The sequence below is a fragment of the Pelophylax lessonae genome (genome assembly GCF_965119305.1).
Source record: "Pelophylax lessonae genome assembly, chromosome: 1".
NCBI classification, from domain to species: Eukaryota; Metazoa; Chordata; class Amphibia; order Anura; family Ranidae; genus Pelophylax; species Pelophylax lessonae.
In genome coordinates this window covers 825859061-825883562 of record NC_138768.1, presented here as the reverse complement: position 1 = coordinate 825883562, position 24502 = coordinate 825859061, and the positions used below count along the sequence as shown (strand labels likewise).

Sequence of the window (24502 nt, the reverse complement as noted above, 5' to 3'; positions counted from 1 at the left end):
ACATGCTCAAAGGAACTTTTGTTGCACCCGGTGACCCAGGGGGACCCAGAGCCAGCAAAACAGCTGGGTATTGGGCTACATGTAGTTCCAAAACATCTGGGGTGCCAAGGGTCGCCGTCACTGCCATAAGCAATATTTGTGATAACTCAGAATGGCATCCCCGGCAACCCTCCAGGCATGCATTTGCCTGGCTTGTCAATGTAGGCTGCCACAGCTGCTATGTTTGCACGGCATCCCCAGCGTCCCTCTAAATGGGCCCGAGCCGCATTCTAAACTCTCCCAGGCCGCAGGTTGGACACCCCCTGATGTAATGCAAGGGCCTGTCTGAGAGGCTACAGAGTGAATGAATGAATGGGTGGGTCCTCCTACTTCATAGTTTTGGCAAAACTAAAGGAAATTGTCTGCAAGGCGTGTGCGCTAATGGGATCATCTGGCGAACTGCTTCCTGTGTCTTACTGGTTTTTACATCCTAAATCTACATACCAGGAAAGGATGAACTTTTCTATGGAAAACACCAGGGGCAAAGGTAAGGCCTTGTTCTAGAAATCAAAGAAAGATTTTATTTTTCTGCAAAAGGGGTACAATAATGGCATATTGGTACATAGGGGAGCTGGAATTTAGAAAAAGAACTTAGCCTTTAAGCTAATTTATTGTAAAATACATTTAATGCCTTTATAATAAACACTGTAAATAACTGCATTCAAAAGGTTTTTATATCTGCCTGAAATTCAGCTTTAACATGTTGGTAATCAGATCTTACCTCTGGATTCTCTATCTTTTCCTGGAGTGGCTGTCTCGTTGCAATAGCCTGTCTTGCAGGGAGGGAGGATGCAACAGATGGATACTGCTCTGAAGGATTAGTAGCCTAAATTAAAATATAAGAATGACTTAAAAAGGAACACACATTCACTTAAAGGAGAACTGAAATTACTAGAAGACCATTCTAACTTGCGTTCCCGCAGAGTACTTGCTCTGTGTGTGGACGTGTTGCAGTGCTAATCATTGTGAATGGCACCCTAATGTATTGTACGGAAGGCACAAAAAATGATGCCCCACTAAGCACATACCATGCACTGTGGTGCGCTGCAATGCTGAAAAAAGGGTCACATGTGTTTCATAATGAACTGGCTGCCTGATCACAATACACATTACCACACAAAGTAACACTTGTGCAGTAACATACCAATCAGCCCTAAAAAACCCTTTGACTATGCCCTTCACCCGATTAATGAAAACTGTTTAGACAAGCAGACCTCAAATGCCAGCAAGATCTTTTTCCTGATTGATTATTCTCTAGAACCATAGTGCATGCATGAATGATAAGCTGAGCACAGACTGCAAGGAGATATGGGAAATTCATGAACCTTGAACCCTAAATGCTATGGGCAGTCACCATCAATAAAAGGTCACGCTCCAATAACGTCACAGTCCTTTCAAAAAACGTTATCAGCTCTTGCATGCTTCAAGCCAGTACCTTGAGATTGCCCCCTCTACAAGCTTTATCCTCCCTCAGGTTCTACGATTAGGCTAGAAAAAGAGGTTAAAAATACATTAGAAGGGATATTCTCAAGTTGGGGACTTTGAGCTTGCAAGAGCCGATTTAAAAAAAAAAAAAAAAACAACTTTATTACAAGACAGTGACAATAATGGAGTTCAACCTTTTGTCACTTATGTGGAGTTCAAATGGTGCAAGGGTGAGCTCCTGAGGCTGGTGTGCCCACAGTCAAGGGGAAGGACCAGAGTTTGGCGAAGCAGAGTTATACTTTAATAGCAAAATTTGAAGCCAAATATTTTCATTTAGTTTTGGATAGACCAGGGATGAGTTAGACCTTCCGTCAGGTTTTTGTGGATCTCAATGTTTCTGCTTGATGGACTCACCCTCTTTATTTGTCCTAAAGACTACTGTCATAAAACTAAAACTGAGGGAAAAATCCAAAACTCTGACTCCGTAGTAGAAATTTTTTTTTTTTTAATAGGGACCCTTGTGTAACGCTCCTGCGTTTCTTATATGGTGTGGATTTTCAGCTGCAGAAATAGATCCACGTCAGTAGTCATGTAAGAGATATGCTGAGATACCATTCCCAACCTCAATGACTCATCATGTGTGGAAGGTCTTATTTCAGCCAGTAAATACACACAATTAGCAAACTGGTTCCTAGAGTGACTTTATGTATGTGGTAACACAATGATGAAGGTTGAGGGATAGGTTGAGTGGAGGTGGTAGGTGATAGACACTTGAAGGTGAGACAGTAGCAGATGGATGCAGGAAGGTTTAGCAATGTTGTATGATAGCAGATGATAGAATAGCAGGTGGACATACAAAAGAGATCAACCCAGTGCAGAAAAGTAGCAGTAGTCTCAAGAGCTAGCAATCTAGTTATGCAGATGTGATAAACAGTCTTTACTATGCAGAGCTAGATAGTGTAAGCTTAGTATAAGTTTATAGAGAATTCCCCTGCGGGGTACTTAGCACTATTAGCGATACAGCCGAAGGGTGGTTCAGGAGAGGCGGATGATCCAGTAGCGGGATACAGGGATCAGCGCAGCGAGGTTCCGTCAGCGAAGTAAGCTTGCAAGCATGGAAGCTTCAAGCAAGGTTAGCATCCAGGTAAGGGTGTTTGAACGAACACATGTGAGTGAGAACCGGCGCTTTAAATAGCCATCTAGTCCGGCGCTGGGTGATGACAGCTCCAGTCTTAAAGGTGTATGCGCACCTTTCCAAAAGTAAATGGTGGGGCGCATACACTTGTGGAAAGTGTAATTTAGGGTACCAAAGGTACCGGAACATTACAATACCCCCCCCTTAAGGCCTGCTCCTGAAGGCCTCTGGAGCTGGTTTGTCTGGGTATCTCGCATGAAAATTGCGGATTAATCTAGGGGCATGTATGTCAGAGGTGTTTAGCCAGGTTTCGTCTTGGGGCCCATAGTTCTTCCATCTAACCAAGTACTGAAGTTTTCTTCTGTAGATACGAGAATCCAGAATCTTTTATCTCGTAATCTTCTCCACCTTCAACTTGTACAGGAGGGGGAGGTGGAATATTAGGCCTTATTCCTTGGTCCGGAACATGGGGTTTTAGTAGCGACACATGGAAAATGGGATGGATTTTTAGGTCCATTGGCAATGTAAGCTGCACTGCAGGTTTTTCAATAAGTTTCTTGATTGGGAAAGGTCCCAAGAACAGAGGTCCAAGCTTTTTGCTAGGGATCTTCAGTCTCAAGTTTTTTGTTGAGAGCCAAACGAGGTCCCCGATAGTATACTGTGGAGAAGGTCTTCTACGAAGATCATAGTACTTCTTTTGTTGACTGTGAGCGTGTGCAATGGTAGTATTTAGTAAACCCAGAGAATCCTTTATTTGGGTAAGATAGTCTGAGGCTACTGGGTTATTTGAAGGAAGGATGCGTGGAGGGAGAATAGAGGGATGGAACCCATAGTTCAAGTAGAACGGACTCTGCTTGGTTGTACTGTGAGTTGCGTTGTTTTAGGCAAATTCTGCCAGGGGGAGAAGATCCAACCAATCATCCTGTTGGTAAGAAGTGTAACAACGTAAATACTGCTCGATGCATTGGTTGACTCTTTCAGTCTGTCCGTTGGTCTGCGGATGGTAAGGAGAAGTGAGCTTCCGCTCAATCCGTAGTATGTGACATAGTTCTTGCCAGAATTTAGAAATAAATTGGGATCCACGGTCAGACAGAAGAGTTTTTGGGATACCATGTAATCTGAAGACATGTTTCATCAGGAGTTCTGCCGTTTGTTTGGACGAAGGTAGTCTGCGAATAGCAATGAAATGTGCCATCTTTGTCAGATGGTCCACTGACACCAAGATGGTATTAAATCCTTTGGAAGGAGGCAATTCTACGATGAAGTCCAATGACAAAACCTCCCATGGAGTTTGAGGTATTGGTAGACTGCATAGTAGACCGGATGGTCTCGTAGTGTCAATTTTGGACCTGGCACAGACATTGCATGAAGAGACGAATTTTTGTATAGATGTTTTCATGTCAGGCCACCAGAATTGTCGAGAAATCAAATTGAAAGTCTTTGTCATACCCATATGTCCTGCCATAGGCACATCATGCGATAATTCCAAGATCTTGGTGCGTAGGGTAGGTGGTATGTAAAGTTTGTCGTTGTAGTAGAGGAAGCCTTCTGCATCAGTATTTAGTTGTGGTGGGGGTGAATCCAAACTTATACCATGCAGAACCTCTTCCTTTAAGGAACGGACAACTCCAATAATGCGTTTGTGAGGTATTATAGGAACGGAAGGGATTTCAAAGTAGTTTTCTTCAGTTAGTCGTGATAGTGCATCCGCCTTTTTGTTCTTATCTGCAGGTGTGTAGGTCACTAGGAAGTTAAACCTTAGAAAGAATAGTGACCATCGTACCTGTCGATGCGAGAGAGTTTTGCTAGTCTGAAGATATTGGAGGTTTTTATGGTCCGTGTATATAATTATTGGTAGTTGGGTGCCTTCGAGTAAATGTCGCCAATTCTCCAGAGCCAATTTTATAGCAAGCAGTTCCTTTTCACCCACGGGGTAATTCATCTCGGGACTGCTCAGGGATTTAGAAAAAAAAGCGACTGGATGAAGTGGTGAAGTGTGGGTAGGTCGTTGGGAGAGTATTGCTCCTACTGCCATGTTTGACGCATCTACCTCCAGAATGTATTGGAGGGATGGGTCTGGATGGCGTAATATGGGAGCGGAAGTAAACCTTGTCTTTAACAAGTGGAAAGCCTTATTTGCTTCTTCTGACCATTTAAATGGTATTTTTATGCTAGTGAGCTGTGTGAGGGGTCTCACAATAGCAGAAAAGTTTTTTATGAACTTCCTGTAGAAATTTGAAAATCCCAGGAATCGCTGTAGCGCCTTGCGTGTAGTTGGTGTAGGCCAATCCTGAATGCAGGATATTTTACTCATGTCCATCTCGATTCCTGTTTTGGATATGATGTAGCCTAGGAAGAGTACCTCATCTTTATGGAACAAGCATTTCTTCAGCTTCACATAAAGATTATGTGCAAGCAATCTCGATAATACAAGTCTTACATGTCTTATGTGTTCAGACAGGGTCCGTGAATATATAAGTATATCGTCCAGATATACCACAACACAGACATCTAGTAAGTCTTTAAAAATATCGTTTATAAATCGTTGGAAAACTGCAGGGGCATTGCATAGGCCGAATGGCATCACAAGATATTCGAACAATCCGTATCTAGTTCTGAATGCAGTCTTCCACTCGTGTCCATCACGGATTCGAATGAGATTGTATGCTCCTTTCAGGTCTAATTTTGAAAAATAGGTAGCTCCACGCACCTGCTCAATGAGCTCAGGGATAAGCGGTAGAGGATAGCGATCTTTTATTGTGATAGCATTCAATTTCCTGTAGTCGATGATAGGTCTGAGACTTGAATCTTTATTGCGAACAAAAAAGAGTCCTGCTGCTGTGGAAGAAGCGGAAGGTCTAATAAAACCTTTTTCCAAGTTCTCATCCAAATAGGTTTTGAGATGGGCAAGTTCATCCTGTGAAAGAGGATAAACATGACCGAACGGCAATTTGCTATTTGGGAGTAGATCAATGCTACAATCATAGTCTCGATGAGGAGGTAATGCTTGAGCATTTTTCTCAAGAAAAACCTAAGAAAGATCCTGATAACATAGTGGTGCAATCTCATCTGTCACCACAGACAGAATCTTCCCGGAAAACGGGAGGTTACACGTTTCCTCGCAATAACAAGAAGGGAAGGTCAATGACCGTTTCTTCCAATCTATGGTTGGTTGGTGTGTGTGCAACCAGGGAAGTCCCAACACAATGGGAAAGTGGGGTGATGGTATTAAATCGAAGGTAGAAGTCTCCCTATGAGACTCGTTAATAGTGACTAGAAGTGCTTGTGTCTGATCGGTGATCGGACCAGAGGATAACGGAACACCGGTAATAAGACTTACTGAGACAGGTTTGAGTTTAGAAATAATAGGAATTTTATTTAAAGCAGCAAAACATATATCCATATAATTTCCACAAGATCCTGTGTCAATCATGGCCTTAGTAGTAATCCTGTTCTGGTCCCACTGTAATGTCAAAAAAACAGAAATGTAGGGGTTAGTGAATGAAGTGGTCAATCCTCCTAGGGAGACATGTGAACACTCACCCTTCTTTTTGTTGACTAGGGGACAGACGTTTATCTTGTGATCCGGGGATGCACAGTACAAGCAGAGATTTTCATTTCGTCTTTTGGCTTTTTCCATAGTTGATAGCGGTGGGCGTATGGTTCCTATCTCCATAGGAACGGGGTCAACGGCCAGACTCCGAGAGGAAACGGATAATGGCATTCCCATCTTTTCAGCCTTTCTTTCTCGTAGTCTTCTATCTATGGTAATACTGAGTTGTATTAGTGCATCCAGGGTTTTTGGCAGATCCGCTCGGGCGAGCTCATCCTTAACGGTTTCTGATAGGCCAAGCCTAAATTGGGTTTTCAGAGATGCATCATTCCATTCTGAATCAAGGGTCCATCTCTTGAACTCTGCGACAAAGTCTTCTACAGGCCTCCTTCCTTGTTTCAAGGATCTTAACTGAAGATCAGCAGTACTCTGCCTATTGGGGTCATCATATAGGCTAGTGAGCTCTGCCAGGAACAAGGCATAGGAGTTGAGAAGCAGGTCGTTTTTCTCAAAAAGAGAATCTGCCCAGGCTCGAGGATCGTTTGATAGGTAAGAAATAATAGTACAAACCTTAATGTGATCAGTAAGGTAGGTACGAGGTTTTAGCAAAAAAAGTAACTCACATGCGTTTTTAAATTCGCGAAATTTTTTGCGATCGCCTGTAAATACCAAAGGGGGATTTATCTTGGGTTCAGGGGACTGAGCAGAGGTAAGTTGTGTCAGTCTAATTACCTGCTGCGACAGAGCCTGATTGTCTTCTTTTAATTCAGCAAGTGCGTGTATTAACGCAGATACTTGCTGTTTTAATTGTGTCACCTGAGTGGTTATTTCTGCTGAATCCATTTTTTGGTTCGTTCAATCTGTAACGCTCCTGCGTTTCTTATATGGTGTGGATTTTCAGCTGCAGAAATAGATCCACGTCAGTAGTCATGTAAGAGATATGCTGAGATACCATTCCCAACCTCAATGACTCATCATGTGTGGAAGGTCTTATTTCAGCCAGTAAATACACACAATTAGCAAACTGGTTCCTAGAGTGACTTTATGTATGTGGTAACACAATGATGAAGGTTGAGGGATAGGTTGAGTGGAGGTGGTAGGTGATAGACACTTGAAGGTGAGACAGTAGCAGATGGATGCAGGAAGGTTTAGCAATGTTGTATGATAGCAGATGATAGAATAGCAGGTGGACATACAAAAGAGATCAACCCAGTGCAGAAAAGTAGCAGTAGTCTCAAGAGCTAGCAATCTAGTTATGCAGATGTGATAAACAGTCTTTACTATGCAGAGCTAGATAGTGTAAGCTTAGTATAAGTTTATAGAGAATTCCCCTGCGGGGTACTTAGCACTATTAGCGATACAGCCGAAGGGTGGTTCAGGAGAGGCGGATGATCCAGTAGCGGGATACAGGGATCAGCGCAGCGAGGTTCCGTCAGCGAAGTAAGCTTGCAAGCATGGAAGCTTCAAGCAAGGTTAGCATCCAGGTAAGGGTGTTTGAACGAACACATGTGAGTGAGAACAGGCGCTTTAAATAACCATCTAGTCCGGCGCTGGGTGATGACAGCTCCAGTCTTAAAGGTGTATGCGCACCTTTCCAAAAGTAAATGGTGGGGCGCATACACTTGTGGAAAGTGTAATTTAGGGTACCAAAGGTACCGGAACATTACACCTTGTTAAGGTGGCAACTGTTAAAGAGGTGATTTCTATTACGTTGGAGTACTCTCCACTTAAGCTCAGTTGTTTCTAGAGACAGGAAGTGAAGGAAAACCCCCCAATCAGACACAGAGAAAAATAAACAAAACAAGAAAAAAAAAAAACTTAAGGTTTTAACTATTTTCTACTCCAAAACTGAAGAAAGTTCTGGCTTTAGACATACTTTATTACAAAAAGAACTTGAAAAGGACTCACCTCGCTTAAAACGCCATTGTTTTCCTCAAATAGTGGAAAGGGTGACGTTTCTGGTACCGGTGTCTTAGATTTGCCATCTGCCGATGTCCTGGTGTCCACTTCATCAGGCAGTGCAACAGCATGTGGTAAAGCCGGAGATACTGCAGGACCTGGCTGTGGTTCCGGAGAACTGGGATTCAACTGAATTGGAAGACTTGCGTAAACTGGTGGACTGTCCAATTGAGGGTGGTCACAAGGATTCGGTGGCAGAGAATGAGGTGAGTAGGGAGGAAGAGGAGGTTCCCAAACTGAAAGTATACAAATATGCAAACTTAGCTGTTAAAAAAACAAAACTTTCAAACCTTTCAAAAATACATTAAAATCTTGGATGAGCCAGAGCAGCCACTCGGTATACTCTCCGACGTAAATCTTTATTAGCTACATATCAAATGACACAGGGTACAGACTGTTTGTTCACCTTATAGCACCCTATAAGGGTTTTCTATACACTTTTTAGATATAGTTGAAGCCTAAAGTGAATATATGCACTTGCTTCAGCCTGGGCTGCACATCATTGCTTTGGGCCAGCTTCCTGAGCCAATACTGGGCCATGGCTGCATAAAGTCTGCCATCGTGTCCACTTACAGTCTCTATCAGGGGTACATGTGGCATTTGAGAACAGCTGTCACCCCATCACCCCATAACAAGAAGTGCCACAAGACAGGCCTTCATGCCAGGATCATCAGGTAATATTTGAATGAACACAACTTTTGAAAGATAATAACTGGATTTCTAAAGGCATTTGGTGCTTACAAAGGGGAAATATATCCTTTGTGGTTGTGGAGGAATATCATTTAATTAACGTTTCTGTGCCCAGAGTTTAGCAAGGTAAACATTTCCACCTGGCCCTTAATAACAATAGGATAAATACATACCTCCCAACATTTTGAGATGGGAACGAGGGACACCTATTAGCAAAAGTATGTAGGCATAGGACACAGCCCATACCAAAAAATAAATATTTAAAAAAAATAGATAAACCCACAAGTGCTTTTTTTTTCTTCTACTATTCCTTTATATTGGCTTTTGAAATTTACAATTGCAGCAATTTATAAATTTTACAAAAAGTTTAGCACTGGGAAACACTATTTGAAAGATAAAAAGTGCATTTTATATACAAATATACAGATCAGACCAAAATGGAGGGACAAATGAGGAGGACAGAGGGACTTTGTTCTAAATCAGGGACAGTTGGGAACTATGTAAATATACATTTACAATAAATGCAAACAATTTTCTAAATTAAAGCGGAGTTCCGGCCACAAAATCGACATAATCGATTTTGTGGCTATCCACTTGCTTTTCGTCACCTGAAAAGGAAATAAGTTACAATTTTTTTTTTTTTTTTAACTTACCTTGTTATTGTAGAAAAGTATACTCACTTTTCTTCCACTTCCTCCCTCGGCAGCCGCGGCCCGCGCCGTCACTTCCGGTTTGCAATGATTCCTGGGAGCTTAACGTCATCGCTCCCAGGAATCAATGCGACGGCACCGGCCCCACTCGTCACTTCCGGTGCGGCGCCACAGTCCCTGCTAAACAGCTTCTGGGCATGCCGTGGAGGAAGGCGGCGCCGCACCGGAAGTGACGAGCTGGGCCAGTGCAGGCGCATTCTGGGAGAAGAGGACACGGAAGAGGACACAGAAGAGGATCGCGCTGGCTTCAGCTGCCCACATCCGAAATGGCAACGCTGGAGAAGAAATTTTCAAGGTAAGTATTTCTTCTAAAAGGTAAGTGCGACCCGGGACAGTACAGAGGCTATCCATTGTGGAAGGGACTAGCCCTGACTGTCCCGGGGGTATTTTTATTGAGAAAATGTTTTCATGGCCGGAACTCCGCTTTAATAATGATCAATGACAAAGTTGCCAGTTTTACCTATTATGGGAAACTAGTGGCGAGGAAATATGTATGCAATCCTAACCCTAAAAATGCCAGCCACCTGGCTGTCATGCTGTCTCAATTCTCGGCTTCCCTGATACAAGTACGCAGCTCAAGAGTTCGGAGTATGCTCTTTATCATAATGGCATTTGGGGGCCAGTGATTCAAAAAGGCAGATTTAGAGGGGGCAGCACATACTTTAGGACAGAGGATATTTTTTTCCTTAACTTCGCTTCTCTTTCCTGTCTGTTCTGGGCATTTTGTCCAACCACCTAAGGGTGCTTCTCTAAAGAATTTAATGTGAAAAGATAGATAGTAACAAGTGAAGGAACAGTGATGGTGGATTCCATATCCTCATGGGCCCAGAAGTATTACACCCCCTGTAATTACATATTAGCATCATATCCAGTATACCCCATAGGATAATGTTGATTGAATAGGTTTTACTCACCTCTGTTAGGTTTAAACGACCTGTAGACATCCCGAAGCCTATAATACAGTTCACGAAGCTCACAGTTCCACAGAGCTTTTAAGAAATGGTTCACCCAATCGTCTCTTCTTCTCAGGTTATTCAAAAAATTAAACAATGTGTTTGTATTGCCTCCTCTATCCAAGTCTCTCTCTAGTTGCTCCTTGAAGAGAAAGTATAATCAGACATGTTTTATTCCAAAATGCATTCTCTCTCCTACCTCTCCAAATAGCTACAAGGGGCAATCATGTGACTGTCTCACCGATGCAGTGCAGGGTGCCTCAACAAGCAATCACTAGGTGCAATTGCTGCCATGTAAGGATTGGGCCCGATGTTAGCTTCAACCAAATTAACTTGTTGCTTGCACATCGCTTCTCTGCCTTTTGGCTAAGATCAAGTGTAGTATCTGTTTTTATGAGTGATCCAGTGTGGACACTCCGCTATCATCTGACCTGATCAAGGTTGGGTGGCGGCTATGCAAACCTGCTGGAGTGATGGGGACCTGGAAGGTTAGTACTGGCAGGGATTGAAACCGGAGTGCCCATAGGTCATTGGGGGCCGGAAGTAAATTCTCCCAGAGGAAGCTGGAAGGGTCCATTACCTCCTGATTTGAACGTTCTACCTTGTCTGGCCATGGGCTGGGAAGGCAGAGAGTCCACGTTGTCTGTGCCTTCTGGGAGTGGTTGCCCCAGAGGTGCTCTTAGTAACACTTGGGTGTGGGAACCCAATGTGTGTACCGACACATGGTCACAGCTCCAAAACCCTTTTTCTGCACTGTACCTTTTAGGGCTGGGCCTTTTGGCTAAAGTCTGGGCCAATTTTTGTTACCAGGCCTCAGGGCCCAGGCCAGTGCACCATGCACGGCCATTTATTTATTTTTTTTTCTCCCATGTTTGTCACCTTTCACTTCTGCGTGTGTTTTCTTCTCACTAGGATGGAGGGTGTGAGTCCTCGGGCTTACCCTGAAGTCTGGGGGGGGGGGGGGGGAGGATGTGTGGCCCCAGGCTCCTTCCTCCTCTGTCCTGGGGGGGGGGGGTGTTTCTCTTCGGGAGAGCCCCCTCGACCAAGTATTCGGGGTCAGCTTCGGCTGCCCAGAAGAACGGGGTATGCCAGGCCTTCTGGCTAGGCGGACCATTGGAACCCTTTGTCCCTGTCAGGAGCCTTGCTCCCCGGGGATCAGGGTAGAGGTTAAAGCACACCCCTAAGTGCACTTTTTTGTGTGTGTTCACATCCACTGTTTTTTTTTTTAAATCTGCAGTGGTGCATAAACTAACACACACACCAACTTGTAGTTTGCACAGGGCATTGACTGTTTGCTCCTGCAGGACAAAATCCGGCCATACATGGATCAAAATTGCTGAACCAGCCATGATTTGATCAATGTATGGGCAGGCTAAATGACTCGATCCAGCATGTTGGATTTTTTTTTTTTTACACTCGATTACTGCCGGCGGATATAGCTGCTAACAGTAATTATTGTATTCTGCCGGCCGGGAAGGCTCCCCGTCAGCAGAACACAATGGCACTGTGGGAGGGACCCCCCAATCAACACAGGAGGGACCCCCCAATCAACACTGAGACGGACCCCCCCAATCAACACTGAGAGGGACCCCCCCCCCCCAATCAACAGTGACTAACACTGACTGTGTTGATAGGGAAATTGAACAATTTTCTTTCCTTCTACCCGTGGTGGAAGGAAAGAAAATGAAATCTATGGGGGCTGCTTTAACTGAGTATAAACAGATAGCACTTGGGACAGAATTTCAATGAACCTGTTGCTTTTCCCTGTATACACCGAGCACAGATTAATTTAAGGCCTCTTTCACTTATGGTATACTAAAGCCATACAGAGATACACAAGTGTCCCATACATCCCTGTGTAAGCAGTCCCATTGATGTCAATTGGGACTCAGAAGCTGTATGGCTGCAAATGCAGTGCTCCCAGTGGGAAGTCCGTGCGAGTGCAGTTGCATGGCCCCGAACGCACAATGGGGATAAACACTTGTCCACCCTCCCGTGCGTACACACAGCCCTCCACCGATGTACTCATTAGTACACCCCATGCGATTGAGGCCTAACCCACAAGCCAGAGATTAATGCTCTTGGGTATGGGGCCCCCATGCTGAGATCTATGTAGCATGTGAAAACTATTAGTGCTCACTTGTGCTCCCCCTGTCACAACCCATCCAGCATGACTCCTAATTTGTGACCATTATGACAGCCAATCGTGGTGATCACATGAAGTTTGTTTACATAAAAAAAAAAAAAATTCAAAAGTTGAGCTGGATATACATTAGCAAAATTTTAAAGAAATGTATACGTAAATTCTCAGAACATTCGAACGTAGTTTGAAAGATTTTGTTTGCTTTTTAACATTTCAATTTGGAAATGAATGGACTTTACCAAAAGGAAAACCACATTCTCTGTTTGAAATTTGCACATTTACAATATTTTTGCATACCTTGTTGACACCTCTATTCTTAAATGATTGGAGATTCTCATTATTTTTTTATCTATAACACCTATACAGTTCTCTCTTCCTGAAGATTTATCACAATATAATCAATCACCCACAGTGATAATTAACATAATTTTCACATAAAATTCCCCAATAGAGTTGAGCGAACGAACACCTGGATGTCTGGGTTCGGCGGGTCCGGCCAAACTTGAAAAAAAAAGTCCGGGTCCGTGACCCGGACTTACCCGAACTTGACCCGATCCCGAACCCACATTGAAGTCAATGGTGACATGAACTTTTAAGCACTAAAATGGCTCTAAAACAAACATGGAAAGGGCTAGAGGGCTGCAAATGGCGGCAAAATCTGGACAAGGCCCATATGGAGTAGGAGGTTGAGGTGGATGTGGCAGTGTAGGTGGAAGCGGCGGTAGAGGACAAGGTAGGCAACACTGGTTTTTGTTTTTAATTTTATTTCTTTTTAAATTCGGGTACACCCCAAAAGAGTGAGAAAGATCAAAAATACAACATTGGCTGGGTAAGGCCGGTATACATGTCTACAAGGTGCGGACAAGTCCTGTGGGATCCATGCCTGGTTCATTTTAACGAACGTGAGCTTGTCCACATTGGCTCTGGACAGGCGGCTGCGCTTGTCTGTGATAACGCCCCCAGCCATGCTAAATACACGTTCAGATAATACACTGGCTGCAGGGCAGGCCAGCACCTCCAAGGCGTAAATGGCAAGCTCAGGCCATGTGCCCAATTTGGAGACCCAGAAGTTGGAGGGGGCAGACCTGTCATTCAGTACGTAAGGAACTGTATATGGTAAGGAATGGTGATGGCGGCGGGGGGGCTTTTTTCCCCCTTCTGGGTTGAGTCTGGCCTTGGAAAAGGTATGTGTCCCTGGTTGTGGGCTGGGCTCTCCCAAAGCTGTCTAAGTTCGGAGGCCTTCTGGTAGGGACGGGGCTGCACTGGTCTTGCCAGGGACCGGGATTCTGAAAAGCCTGTGGTGTATGTGCCCCTGGAGTGGCAGTCCAGGGGTGCCATAATTCACGGTGGATGGCAACATTATGAGTATGGCACCAAGGACACTGCACTTCCTACACACGTTTTGCACACCTGCCTCTAGGGCCGGGCCTTTTGGTCAGGAGTCCGGACCAGAGGAATTTTTTATTCCTGGCCGAAGGGCCTGCCATAGTATTGCAACATGGCACTAACCTTGCACTTCTTCACTATCCCTTTCCCCACTTTTATGTGTTGTGTGTCTCACATTTTGTGTTTTTTATTGGGGCGATACACTTATTTTGCACAGCGTGATTAGTAGGGTGTAGGTCCTTGGGCCTGTCCCTGAAAGTCTTAGGAGGGGGTGGATATGGCCTTCTGGCTTGGTTCGCCCTCTCTCATGGGGTCTCTATTCAGGAGAGCCCCACCTAGTACTTGGGGTGGTCTGTTTCAGCAGACTTCCTAAAGAATGGGGCTGCCTGGTTTCGGCCAGTTTAGCCAGTGTAAGTACCCCAGTCCCTGTCAGGTACCTTGCACCCCGGGGGATCAGGGTCAGGGACCATGTGTACACCCTGTGCACTTTTTGTGCTTCACTTTATGCACCCACCGGGTGATAGTCTGAGTGTGTTCACACACCACGAGCTTAAAAAAAAAAAAAAAAAAAAAACAGCTGGTGGCCCTGGTTGTTGTGGCGTGCCGACAAAGCTTTTCCACATTTTATACATGCTAACCCTGCCTTCTGAGGTGCTGGCGGTGCCCTGGCTGCGTTGTCAACCTCCTCCTCCTCTGCCTTCGCCTTGTGCTTCCACTGTGCCCCCGCTGTCAGGTGGGAATGCCACTAGCATCGCTTCTCGACCTTTTGGCTAAGATCAAGTGTAGTATCTGTTGTTATCAGTTATTCAGTGGGGGTGCTGTGCTGTCATCCGGCCTGACCAAGGTTGGGTGGCGGCTATGCAAACCTGCTGGAGTGATGGGGGCTTGGAAGGAACCCACCCACGGAGCCACTTGTGAATGACTGCCCTGAAAGCCTTGCCCTGAAAGCCTTGGAAATGATCACTGTTCCGGATGTGGAGGCAGTAGAGGATGAGGAAGCAGAGTAGGAGGAGTTAGCAACAGGAGGCAAAATGAAGCGCCCTGCAATCCTCGGTGGTGGAAGGAGATGCGCCAAACAAATTTAAAGGGTGCATCTCACAGTAACATATTCAGCAAACGCTGCAAAATTATTAATTTTCCCCTAAATGGGTGTTTATTGAATAGCAGAATAGAACAACAATATCTAAAAGGGTATCTCACACGTACAGATACAGACTAAGCCGCAATTTAATATCTTTCTTTCCCCTAAATGGGTGTTTATTGAATAGCAGAATAGAACAACAGTATCCAAAGGGTGTATCTCACATGTACAGATACAGACTAAGCCGCAATTTAATATCTTTCTTTCCCCTAAATGGGTGTTTATTGAATAGCAGAATAGAACAACAGTATCTAAAAGGCTGTATCTCACACGTACAGATACAGACTAGGCCGCAGTTTAATATTTTTTCCCTAAATGGGTTTTTATTGAAAAGTGGAATAGAACACCAGTATCCAACGGGTGTATCTCACAGTAAAATATGCAGACTAGGCCGCAATTTTTCTTTTTTTCCCTAAATGGGTTTTTATTGAAAAGCGGAATAAAACAACAGTATCCAACGGGTGTATCTCACAGTAACGTATAAATGAAACATTTTTATTTTTCCCTTTAATTGGTGATTTTTGAAGTGCAGATTAGAACACAGCAGTGTCTAAAGGCTCTCTCACAGTAACATATAAAGGAAAAATTTAAAAAAAAAAAATTTCCCTTTAAATTGGTGATTTTTGAATAGCAGATTAGAACAGCACTGTGTGTAAAGGCTGTATGTCACAGTAACGTATGAATGAAAAACTGAAAAATAATTAATTTTCCCTTAAATTTGTGATTTTTGAATAGCAGATTAGAACAGCAGTGTCTAAACACTGAATGCCACAGTAAAATATGAAGGAAAAAAGGTTTTTGTTTTTTTAAATCCAGATTAAGCAGACACATATGCACTGAGCTTGCATTACATGGCTTCTACACGCCGCCTGCTTAACAGACTGATAAAAGTTTTTTTTTTCTCCCTCCTCCTCAACGGGCTCAGGTCAGGGCAAAAAGATCGTGCACTGCACCCCCACACAATAAAATCGATATACAGTACATTGCTGTCTGATTAAAGAAGATTCTCCTATTCTTTCCCTGAAAGCAATCTCCAGCCTGCCCCTACAATAATCTCCCATATCTCCCTCATATCAGCAGCAGCAGGAACCTGACCCTACAGTAGTTAGAGCAGAGTGACATAGGGCGCTACATGACTCCAGCTTATATAGAGGCTGGGTCACATGCTGCACTGGCCAATCACAGCCGTGCCATTAGTAGGCATGGCTGTGATGGCTTCTAAGGGCACACTAGTTAAACGCTTGTTGATTGGCTGCCCTGCAGCTGTTGAAACCGCGCCATTAAAACCGTGCCAAAACTACCAAACAACGGACTGTATCCCGAATATACAGTAAAATGTTCGGGTCCGTGTCCGGGTACCAAAAACCCAAAAGTCCTGTACGATCCCGAACAATACAGTCCGTGTTCGCTCAACCCTATTCCCCAAATAAACAGGAGAAAGCATTTTTACATTACAAAAAAATTCAATGCTAAGATTAATTCTATTAGAAGAAACTTACTTTATGAAAGATAACCACCCTACCTTCTTCTATAAAGCGTATAACCAATCTTTCTATACCCTTGCTCCTTCTATAACCATAGGTGTCGCAGTTTTTCTCCATCATTCCCTATGGAGGTTCAACAGGTAAATAAAATATCCCGTAGAGTCGGCATATTTTTGTTAATCTCCATGGCGGCCTGATTGGGTCAGTATTTTTTAATGTCAAAGCGGTACATTGTTTTTCATGGAAATTTGTTTTATATTGTAGGCCTGTAATTCTTAGGAATAAAAGAGTAAAAGTGAATAAAAATTAATAAATTATTAATAAAACATTAACAAAAATAAAAGGAATAAAACAGTAAAAGTGCAGGCAGGGCACCGGACAAAGCACTAGGGACAAAACTGAGGTGAAATGGGTTTGATACAGTAATATAATCCTAACAGATTACAATGTATCATCTCATGTTTTGTGTACTTTTTTAAAATTTCCCGCCCAGTTCTGCCCCCCTGTGTCGCGGCGCTCGCAGGGAAGGGAACACGGAATAACCCAGCTACGATCACCCCCCCCCCATATCTCCAACCTGATCACACTCCCTCTCATACCCCCACCTGATCACACCCCTCCTCATACTCCCCCACTCCCATCACATTCCCCACATACCTCCACTCTGATCACACCCCCCACAAACCCCCAACCTATGGCTGCTTGCACATACCCTCACATACTGCCAGCCTGATCAACCCCCCCCCCCAATAGCCCTCAACCTGATCACACCTCCCCTCACACACCTCCAACCTGATCCCACAACCTCCCATACCCCCACTCCTTTCACACACCCCACCTGATCACACCCACCCTCATACCCCCGACCTATTCACAACCTCCCCCCCATACTTCCACTCTGATCACGCCCCCCACAAACCCCCCAACCAGATCCTGATCGCACCTCCCCTCACATACTGCCAACCTGATCACACACCCCGATCCCTCCGTCCTGAGGGAGTCAGAAGATCTCCACCAGGATCTCAGGTGGCGGCCTCCTCCACCCCGCATAGCCGTGCACACAAACTGCCATCCCTGAGCTTGCCTAACAGCGGGACCCGGCCCCCTCCCTGCATGCACCTGGGATCCATCCACTGCTCCGTCCTCCTCTTCATCCTTGGATCCCTTTTGACAGCAGGGTAAGGAGGCTGCCTTGGCTGCCCTATGGTGATGCCGGTCCTGACTACAGGGTAATCCCGAGTGTGACTCGGGGTTACCACTTTTTATACTGAAAATTAACCCCGAGCCACACTCGGGATTACCACCAGGGAGGTTAAAGGATGTTTAGCTGGTCGAGAACCAACCATTGCTAATGTACTGTATACGCACCAAATGAAGCTCAGACAACCTTTTTCACCCAATTTTTTGAAATTTTGCAACGTTACCACTCACCACATATGATATTAGGTGGAGATTTTAATGCAGTCTCCCAGCCCAATCTAGATCATAGTAAACAAGCTCCAAACTCGAAATCTTTTTCCAAATCTACCTGTACACACTTAAACGCATTACAGCTTATTGATTCATGGAGCACTCTAAACATTGGAGCTCGTGTATATACAGTGCATCCGGAAAGTATTCACAGCGCTTCACTTTTTCCACATTTTGTAATGTTAAAGCCTTATTCCAAAATGGATTAAATTCATTATTTTCCCCAATATTCTACAAACAATACCCCGTAATGACAACGTGAAAGAAGTTGGTTTGAAATCTTTAAAAATTTAGTTAAAAAAAAAAAAAAAAGGGAGAAATCACTTGTATTTGTAGAGAAGTATTCACAACCTTTGCCATGACACTCAGAACTGAGCTAAGGTTCATCCTGTTTCCACTGATCATCCTTGAGATGTTTCTACAACGTGATTGGAGCCCAACTGTGGTAAATTCAGTTGTTTGAATACGATTTGAAAAAGGCGCACACCTGTCTATACAAGGTCCCACAGTTAACTGTATGTCAGAGCACAAACTAAGCCACTAAGTCCAAGGATTTGTCTGTAGACCTCTGTGACAGAATTGTATCGAGGCACAGATTTGGTGAAGGGTACAGAAAAAGGTCTTCAGTATTGAAGGTCCCAATGAGCACAGTGGCCTCCCTCCTCCATGACTATAAGAAGTTTGGAACCCCCAGGACGCTTCCTAGAGTGGGCCGCCTAGCCAAATTGAGCGATCGGGGGAGAAGGGCCTTAGTCAGGGAGGTGACCAAGAACCAGATGGTCACTCTGACAGAGCTCCAGCATTTCTCTGTGGAGAGAGGACTACAACAGCTATTTCTGCAGCATTCCACCAATCACGTCTGTATGGGGGAGTGGCCAGATGGAAGCCACTGCTCAATAAAAGAAACATGACAGCCCATCTGGAGTTTACCAAAAGGCATCTGAAGGACTTTCGGACCATGAGAAACAAAATTCTCTCGTCTGATGAAACAAAGATTGACACCTTTGGCCTGAATGGCAAGCATCATGTCTGGAGGAAACCAAGCACTGCTCATCACCTGGTCAATACCATCCCTACAGTGAAGCATGGTGGTGGCAGTATCATGCTGTGGGGATGTTCTTCAGTGGCAGGAACTAGGAGACTAGTCAGGGTGGAGGGAAAGATAAAAATGTAGCAATGTACAAGAGACATCCTTGTTGAAAACCTGCTCCAGGGCGTTCTGGTCCTCAGACTGGGGCAAAGGTTCATCTTCCAACAGGACAACAACCCTAAGCACACAGCCAAGATAACAAAGCAGCGGCTACGGGACAACTCTGTAAATGTCCTTGAGTGGCCCAGCCAGAGCCCAGACTTAAACCCCATTGAACATCTCTGGAGAGATCTATAAATGGCTGTGCACTGATGCTCCCCATCCAAGAGTCGGGCCTGGATTATATTTTTGTACACCAATAATATTGTCTAATACATGAGATGCCTTCATACACCCCTGTTCATAGTCAGATCACCACATAACAGCCCTAAGTACTCAATTTATCGGCCTTCCACCAACATCATAATCCTGGAGACTTAGTGAGTCCCTACTAACACCTCTCAACAAGAGATTGCTTCAGCAGTCAAATATTTTAGACTGAACACCTCCCCTAATACTCCAAACCCTTTGGCTTGCCCATAAAGCAGTCCTTCGCAGAAGTCTTTTAAATTAGCTGCAGATCGCAATAAGAAATCGGAAAAGATTCTCTCTTACCAAAGATCTTTTAAAGATTTATAAAACCAATGCTAATATCCATGACCCCTCAATCCCCAATATAATCTCCCAAAAACGCTCAGAATTGAAATCACTCCTCTCACATAAAACCCAGAAAGCACCTAGATGGTCTAAAACCAATTTTTTTTTTTTATCAAGCAACTCATATTCTACTATGTTTGCTTGGAAACCTAATCAATCTATTAGGCCTGCACACATTTATAAATTAAAACACAATTCTATTCAATTAGTTATACATCCTCAGGAAAAATTATCTATCTTCCAAAAATTCTACTCAGACCTCCTTCTAGTCCCCACTTCTTCTATACCATCTTCAGCACTTTCCTGGCTCGAAAAAATCCCAATTCCATCATTATCTTCTACTCAACGGGATAAATTAAACACATCCGGTACAGTTGATGAAATACTATAAATCATTAAATCCCTAGAAAGAGGTTCAGCTCCAGGCCCAGATGACTTCTCCTTGTTTTACTATACAATTTGCTCATCTTTTGATCCTAAATTTACCACCTTTATTTAATAATATCCTGAAAGGAGGTTTATTCCCAGATGAAATGTTACTCGCCAATATGTCCTTGATACCTAAACTAGATAAAGATCATACCTTACCCCAACATCATAGGCCAATATTCGTGATAAATCGTGATCTTTAAAAACATTTTTTGTAGATTACTGCTATCCCCTCATCAATCCGGATTTATCCCAGGTCGCCAAATCACAATATTCGACATGCAGCGAATGTAATCCAGGACACGAATCTCAAATCTCAAGCTGTTCTGTTTCTAAGCCTTGACATCAATAATTATTTGACAGTGTCTCGTGGAATCATCTTAATATTACTTTACAAAGAAATGGTTACCATGGTGAATTTGTTCATGCTTTTCAAGCACATTACAATAACACACATACAAGGATTATTTTACCTGGTTGGAACTCAAAGAGTTTTCCAAAGTGGGCAGGGGGACATGCCAAGGCTGTCCCCTCTTCCCCCTTTTATTTGCACTAGCTATCAAACCCCTGGCTACAGCCATCTTATAGCACCCGGAAATTAATGGATATATGTAGCACTGCCCCCTAGAGGACTGCTGAGGATTACACTTTCTGGATTCCCCTGGGTTACCTTTAGCAACTGATAGCTGACAAAAAGCATTAAATGTCCTTGGCTCAGTCAATAATCAATCCAGGGGATGTTGGTTTTTGTGGTTTTATTTAGAACTGGGATGGGAGAAGGGATGAGTGGGATACTCCAACTATGAACAATCTTGAGGACAACTCACTGTAAAATGTGGCAAGGCCGCTGCTTCACCCTGCCACTGAAGTGAAGATAGTTTTAAAGATTGCTGCTTGATTATCTTCTTCAGGGTTCTAAACTTGGCACCCCCTTTACTTTCACTGCCTGTGTGTGTTGACACCCGTCCACTGACTCTATCCAATGCAGAGGTCCCCTTCCTGGACAGACTCCTGGCAAGCTTCCTGGTACTCACGGACACGGTTTTTCCCAAGGTTGCTGTGCCTTCACCTCCACCAGTCAGCTTTCCTGGACCTCTGAATTCATCACCACACTCCTGGTCCACAAAGCCGACCTCCTGTGACCACTATCTTCAACAAACAGAAGTAGAGACAGCCATCACCTTCCTTCTGGGACCTGGCTTCCCGCCCAAAGACCCCCTGCCACATGTGTCCTTGGCTTTTATAGCCTATCCCAGGATGCACCACTCTGTGCCAACCCACTGGGACAGCTAAAAGAGCCTGTGTGTCACTGGCTGGGGTTCCTCCACTGTCCAACAGGCATCCCTATTGGATTCAGTGGGGACAATCCCTCAGCCCAGTTGAATCACACCCTGGACACATGCAACAGGCCTGACTAGAAATCCTGCTCCCTGATAAGCAGACAGAGCAACTATGTTTTACCTGCTCCTCCCCTGATAAGCAGGCAGGGCAAATTACACTCCCTACCTAGCACCTATCTAGGGAGGGTGCTACATATACATAAGGCAGAACCACATACAAACTTAGCATGACTGCTGATGACATGCTATTTCTTACCCAACCCAATATTGCATTACCAAAAACTTACTTCAAACTCAAATTATTTTCAACACTTTCAGGTTTATCGGTAACATCTCAAAGTCTATTAGAATGCCTATTAGCATACCTGTTTCACAATTTAATGCCTTACCAGATTAATTTACCTTTACGTGGTCTATGGAGTCTATTTCTTATCTGGGAATTTGTCTTACCCCAGATAAAATCTTTGTTCTCTAAAAACGACCTCCCACTAATGTTGAAATTAAGAGGGATGCTTAAACTATAGAAATCCTACCATATTTCCTTTTTAGGCAGAATCACAGCCATTAAAATGACGATACTCCCAAAATTGTTGTACCTAGAGTACTCCCCTGTAGGGAGCCTGTTGGACAATGGAGTGACACACAGGCTTTTGTGGCTGTCCCAGTGGGTTGGCACAAGCAGTGGTGCATCCTAGGATATGTTATAAAAGCCAGGGGCACAACTGGCAGGGTGTCTTTGGGTGGGAAGCCAAGTCCCAGAAGGATAGTACGGCTGTTTCTCCTTCTGCAGCTGGGAGAGGTGGTCACAGGCAGTCGGCCTGGTGAACCTGGAGGTGTTAGTGAATGCAGTGGTCCAGTGGATGCTGACAAGTGGAGTTTGGAGGCAACGGTGACTCTGGAAAAACAGTGTCCATGAGAACAGAGGAATTTGCCCAGGGGTCTGCAAGGAAGGGGACCACTCCAGAAGCTAGGGTCAGAGGACAGGTGTCAGCACACCGGTATTGAGAGTAAAGGGGGTGCCAGTTTCAAAACCCTGAAGAGAGTAATTAAAGCAGGAACCTTTCAAACTATCTTCACTTCAGTGGCAAGGTGAAGCAGCGGCCTTGCCACACACTACAGCTAGTTGCCCCAAAGATTGTGCATAGTTCATAGTAGGAGGATCCCAGCCTCCTATCTCAGTTCTCAATAAAAACACAAAAACCCACATCCCCTGGATTGATTATTGACTGAGCCAAGAACTTTCAATGCCGTTTGTCTGCTATCCGTTGCTAAAAGTAAGGGAATCCAGAAAGTGTAAATCTCAGCAGCTCTCTAGGGGGCAGTGCTACATATGGTTTGATCTTTTACACTCCTCCACACTCCCCCCATCTTAAGGGATCCTAAATTCTCTCCTGGTGTGCATGGTATTATAGAGTTTTCTTGGTGGATTAATAATGGTCTAATTACTTTGTCAAAACTTAATGAAAGTTCCACATTCACTACCTTTTCATCCCTGCAAGCAAAGCACCTATACCCCAAATAATGAACACCATAGATTCCTCCAAATTAGAAACGTTTTCACCACACACACAGATATACTGCGGCAGGGCGGCTGTTCTGTGCCAGATCATGTACCGACCCGCTCCCACTGTGATTGGATATGCTAGGGGCCAATCAGCGGGTCCAGCTACACGATGTCCGCCGGGACCCGCCGATCATTCAGTAGACAGGCACAGACTGCCGTTCTATGAGAGGTGAATGTGCTGATTCTGTGTTTCTGCTAAGCCTCCTCAGATTCTGAGGTGGATTTTGCCGCCGCGGACGCGAGTCAACCCACTGGGTCTGTTTCCGTGCACTCAGTGCGCTGACAGTGAGGATAATTCCTCTTCCACTACGGCCGTGCATGAAAAAGGTGCTTGTGGAGGAACTGATAGTATCAGTGCGGTGCGGGAAACTTTAATTGGAGGACACAGCTGCTGCTGCGACGGCTGCGCCGATGCAATTTGGCACCCATAGGCCATCCAGGGTAACAAAGGTATTCCCCTTTTCTGCCTATTTTGATGAGCATGTCGCTAGTCAGTGGGGGTCCCCGAAACACATGGTTCATAAACCTAAGCCTTTCGCTAGAAAGTATCCCTTTGAGGAGTCTCTTTTGAAGAAGCTGACGGTTCCACCCACAGTGTACTCTCAGGTTTCCAGATTGAATAAGGCCATGCTTCTTCTGGGGGAAGAATCCCATCCTTTGAAAACCCTGTGGACAAGAGAGCTGAGGCTCTGGGCCAATATCTTCACTATGGTGGGTTCAATTTTGAGGCCGGTGTTTGCCATCACTTTGGTTTCCCAGACCTTAATGGAATGGGCGAAGCTTCTATGCCAGGATCTGGAAGGGGGGGTCAACATCCTCCTGAGCTGGCGGAGAGGGGGGGGGGATTAGTGGATACAGGGGCTATAGTATATCTGTGATGCATCCTTGGATGTTGCCTCCTGGGCTTGCAGAGTATCTGTGACTGGTTGAAGTACTGGTCGGCTGACCAGGCTTTCAAAAAAAGGTGCTGACCGACCTTCCCTTTGTAGGGGACGTTTGTTTGGTGCTTCTATGGAAGAGATCATTAAAGGTCTTACAGGAGGTAATAGTACTTTGCTTCCGCAGGTTGCTAAGAGCAAGGAGCCTCGTCGTAAACGTGGCCTTTTTTTCTCATCTCAAACGGCCCTTTTCGTCCAGCAGGCTCACAGGACAGGGGATCGAGATCCACCCATGCCTTTGCAGGAGGTTCCAAGAGACCCTGGGTCAGTAAGTCAAAGGCGGATTTCGCTGGTCCCTCAAACAAGCCTTTCTCTGCCTGAAGGGGCACCCTCACCCATATCTAGGGTGGGGGGGGG

General features: G+C 44.6%; 1 protein-coding gene across 2 annotated transcripts in view; it reads right to left on the bottom strand.

The window, feature by feature from the left end:
- The window catches only part of MAVS (mitochondrial antiviral signaling protein), an 80472-nt gene that overhangs the window by 25180 nt on the left and 30790 nt on the right, over positions 1 to 24502 (bottom strand). For both annotated transcript variants that reach the window (XM_082243573.1, XM_082243572.1), the window contains exons 3-5: positions 10426 to 10606; positions 8061 to 8347; positions 761 to 865 (exon numbers count right to left, since the gene is read on the bottom strand). In XM_082243573.1, coding sequence (XP_082099699.1) covers positions 761 to 865; positions 8061 to 8347; positions 10426 to 10606 — 573 coding nt within the window. The remainder of the gene's footprint in view (positions 1 to 760; positions 866 to 8060; positions 8348 to 10425; positions 10607 to 24502) is intronic.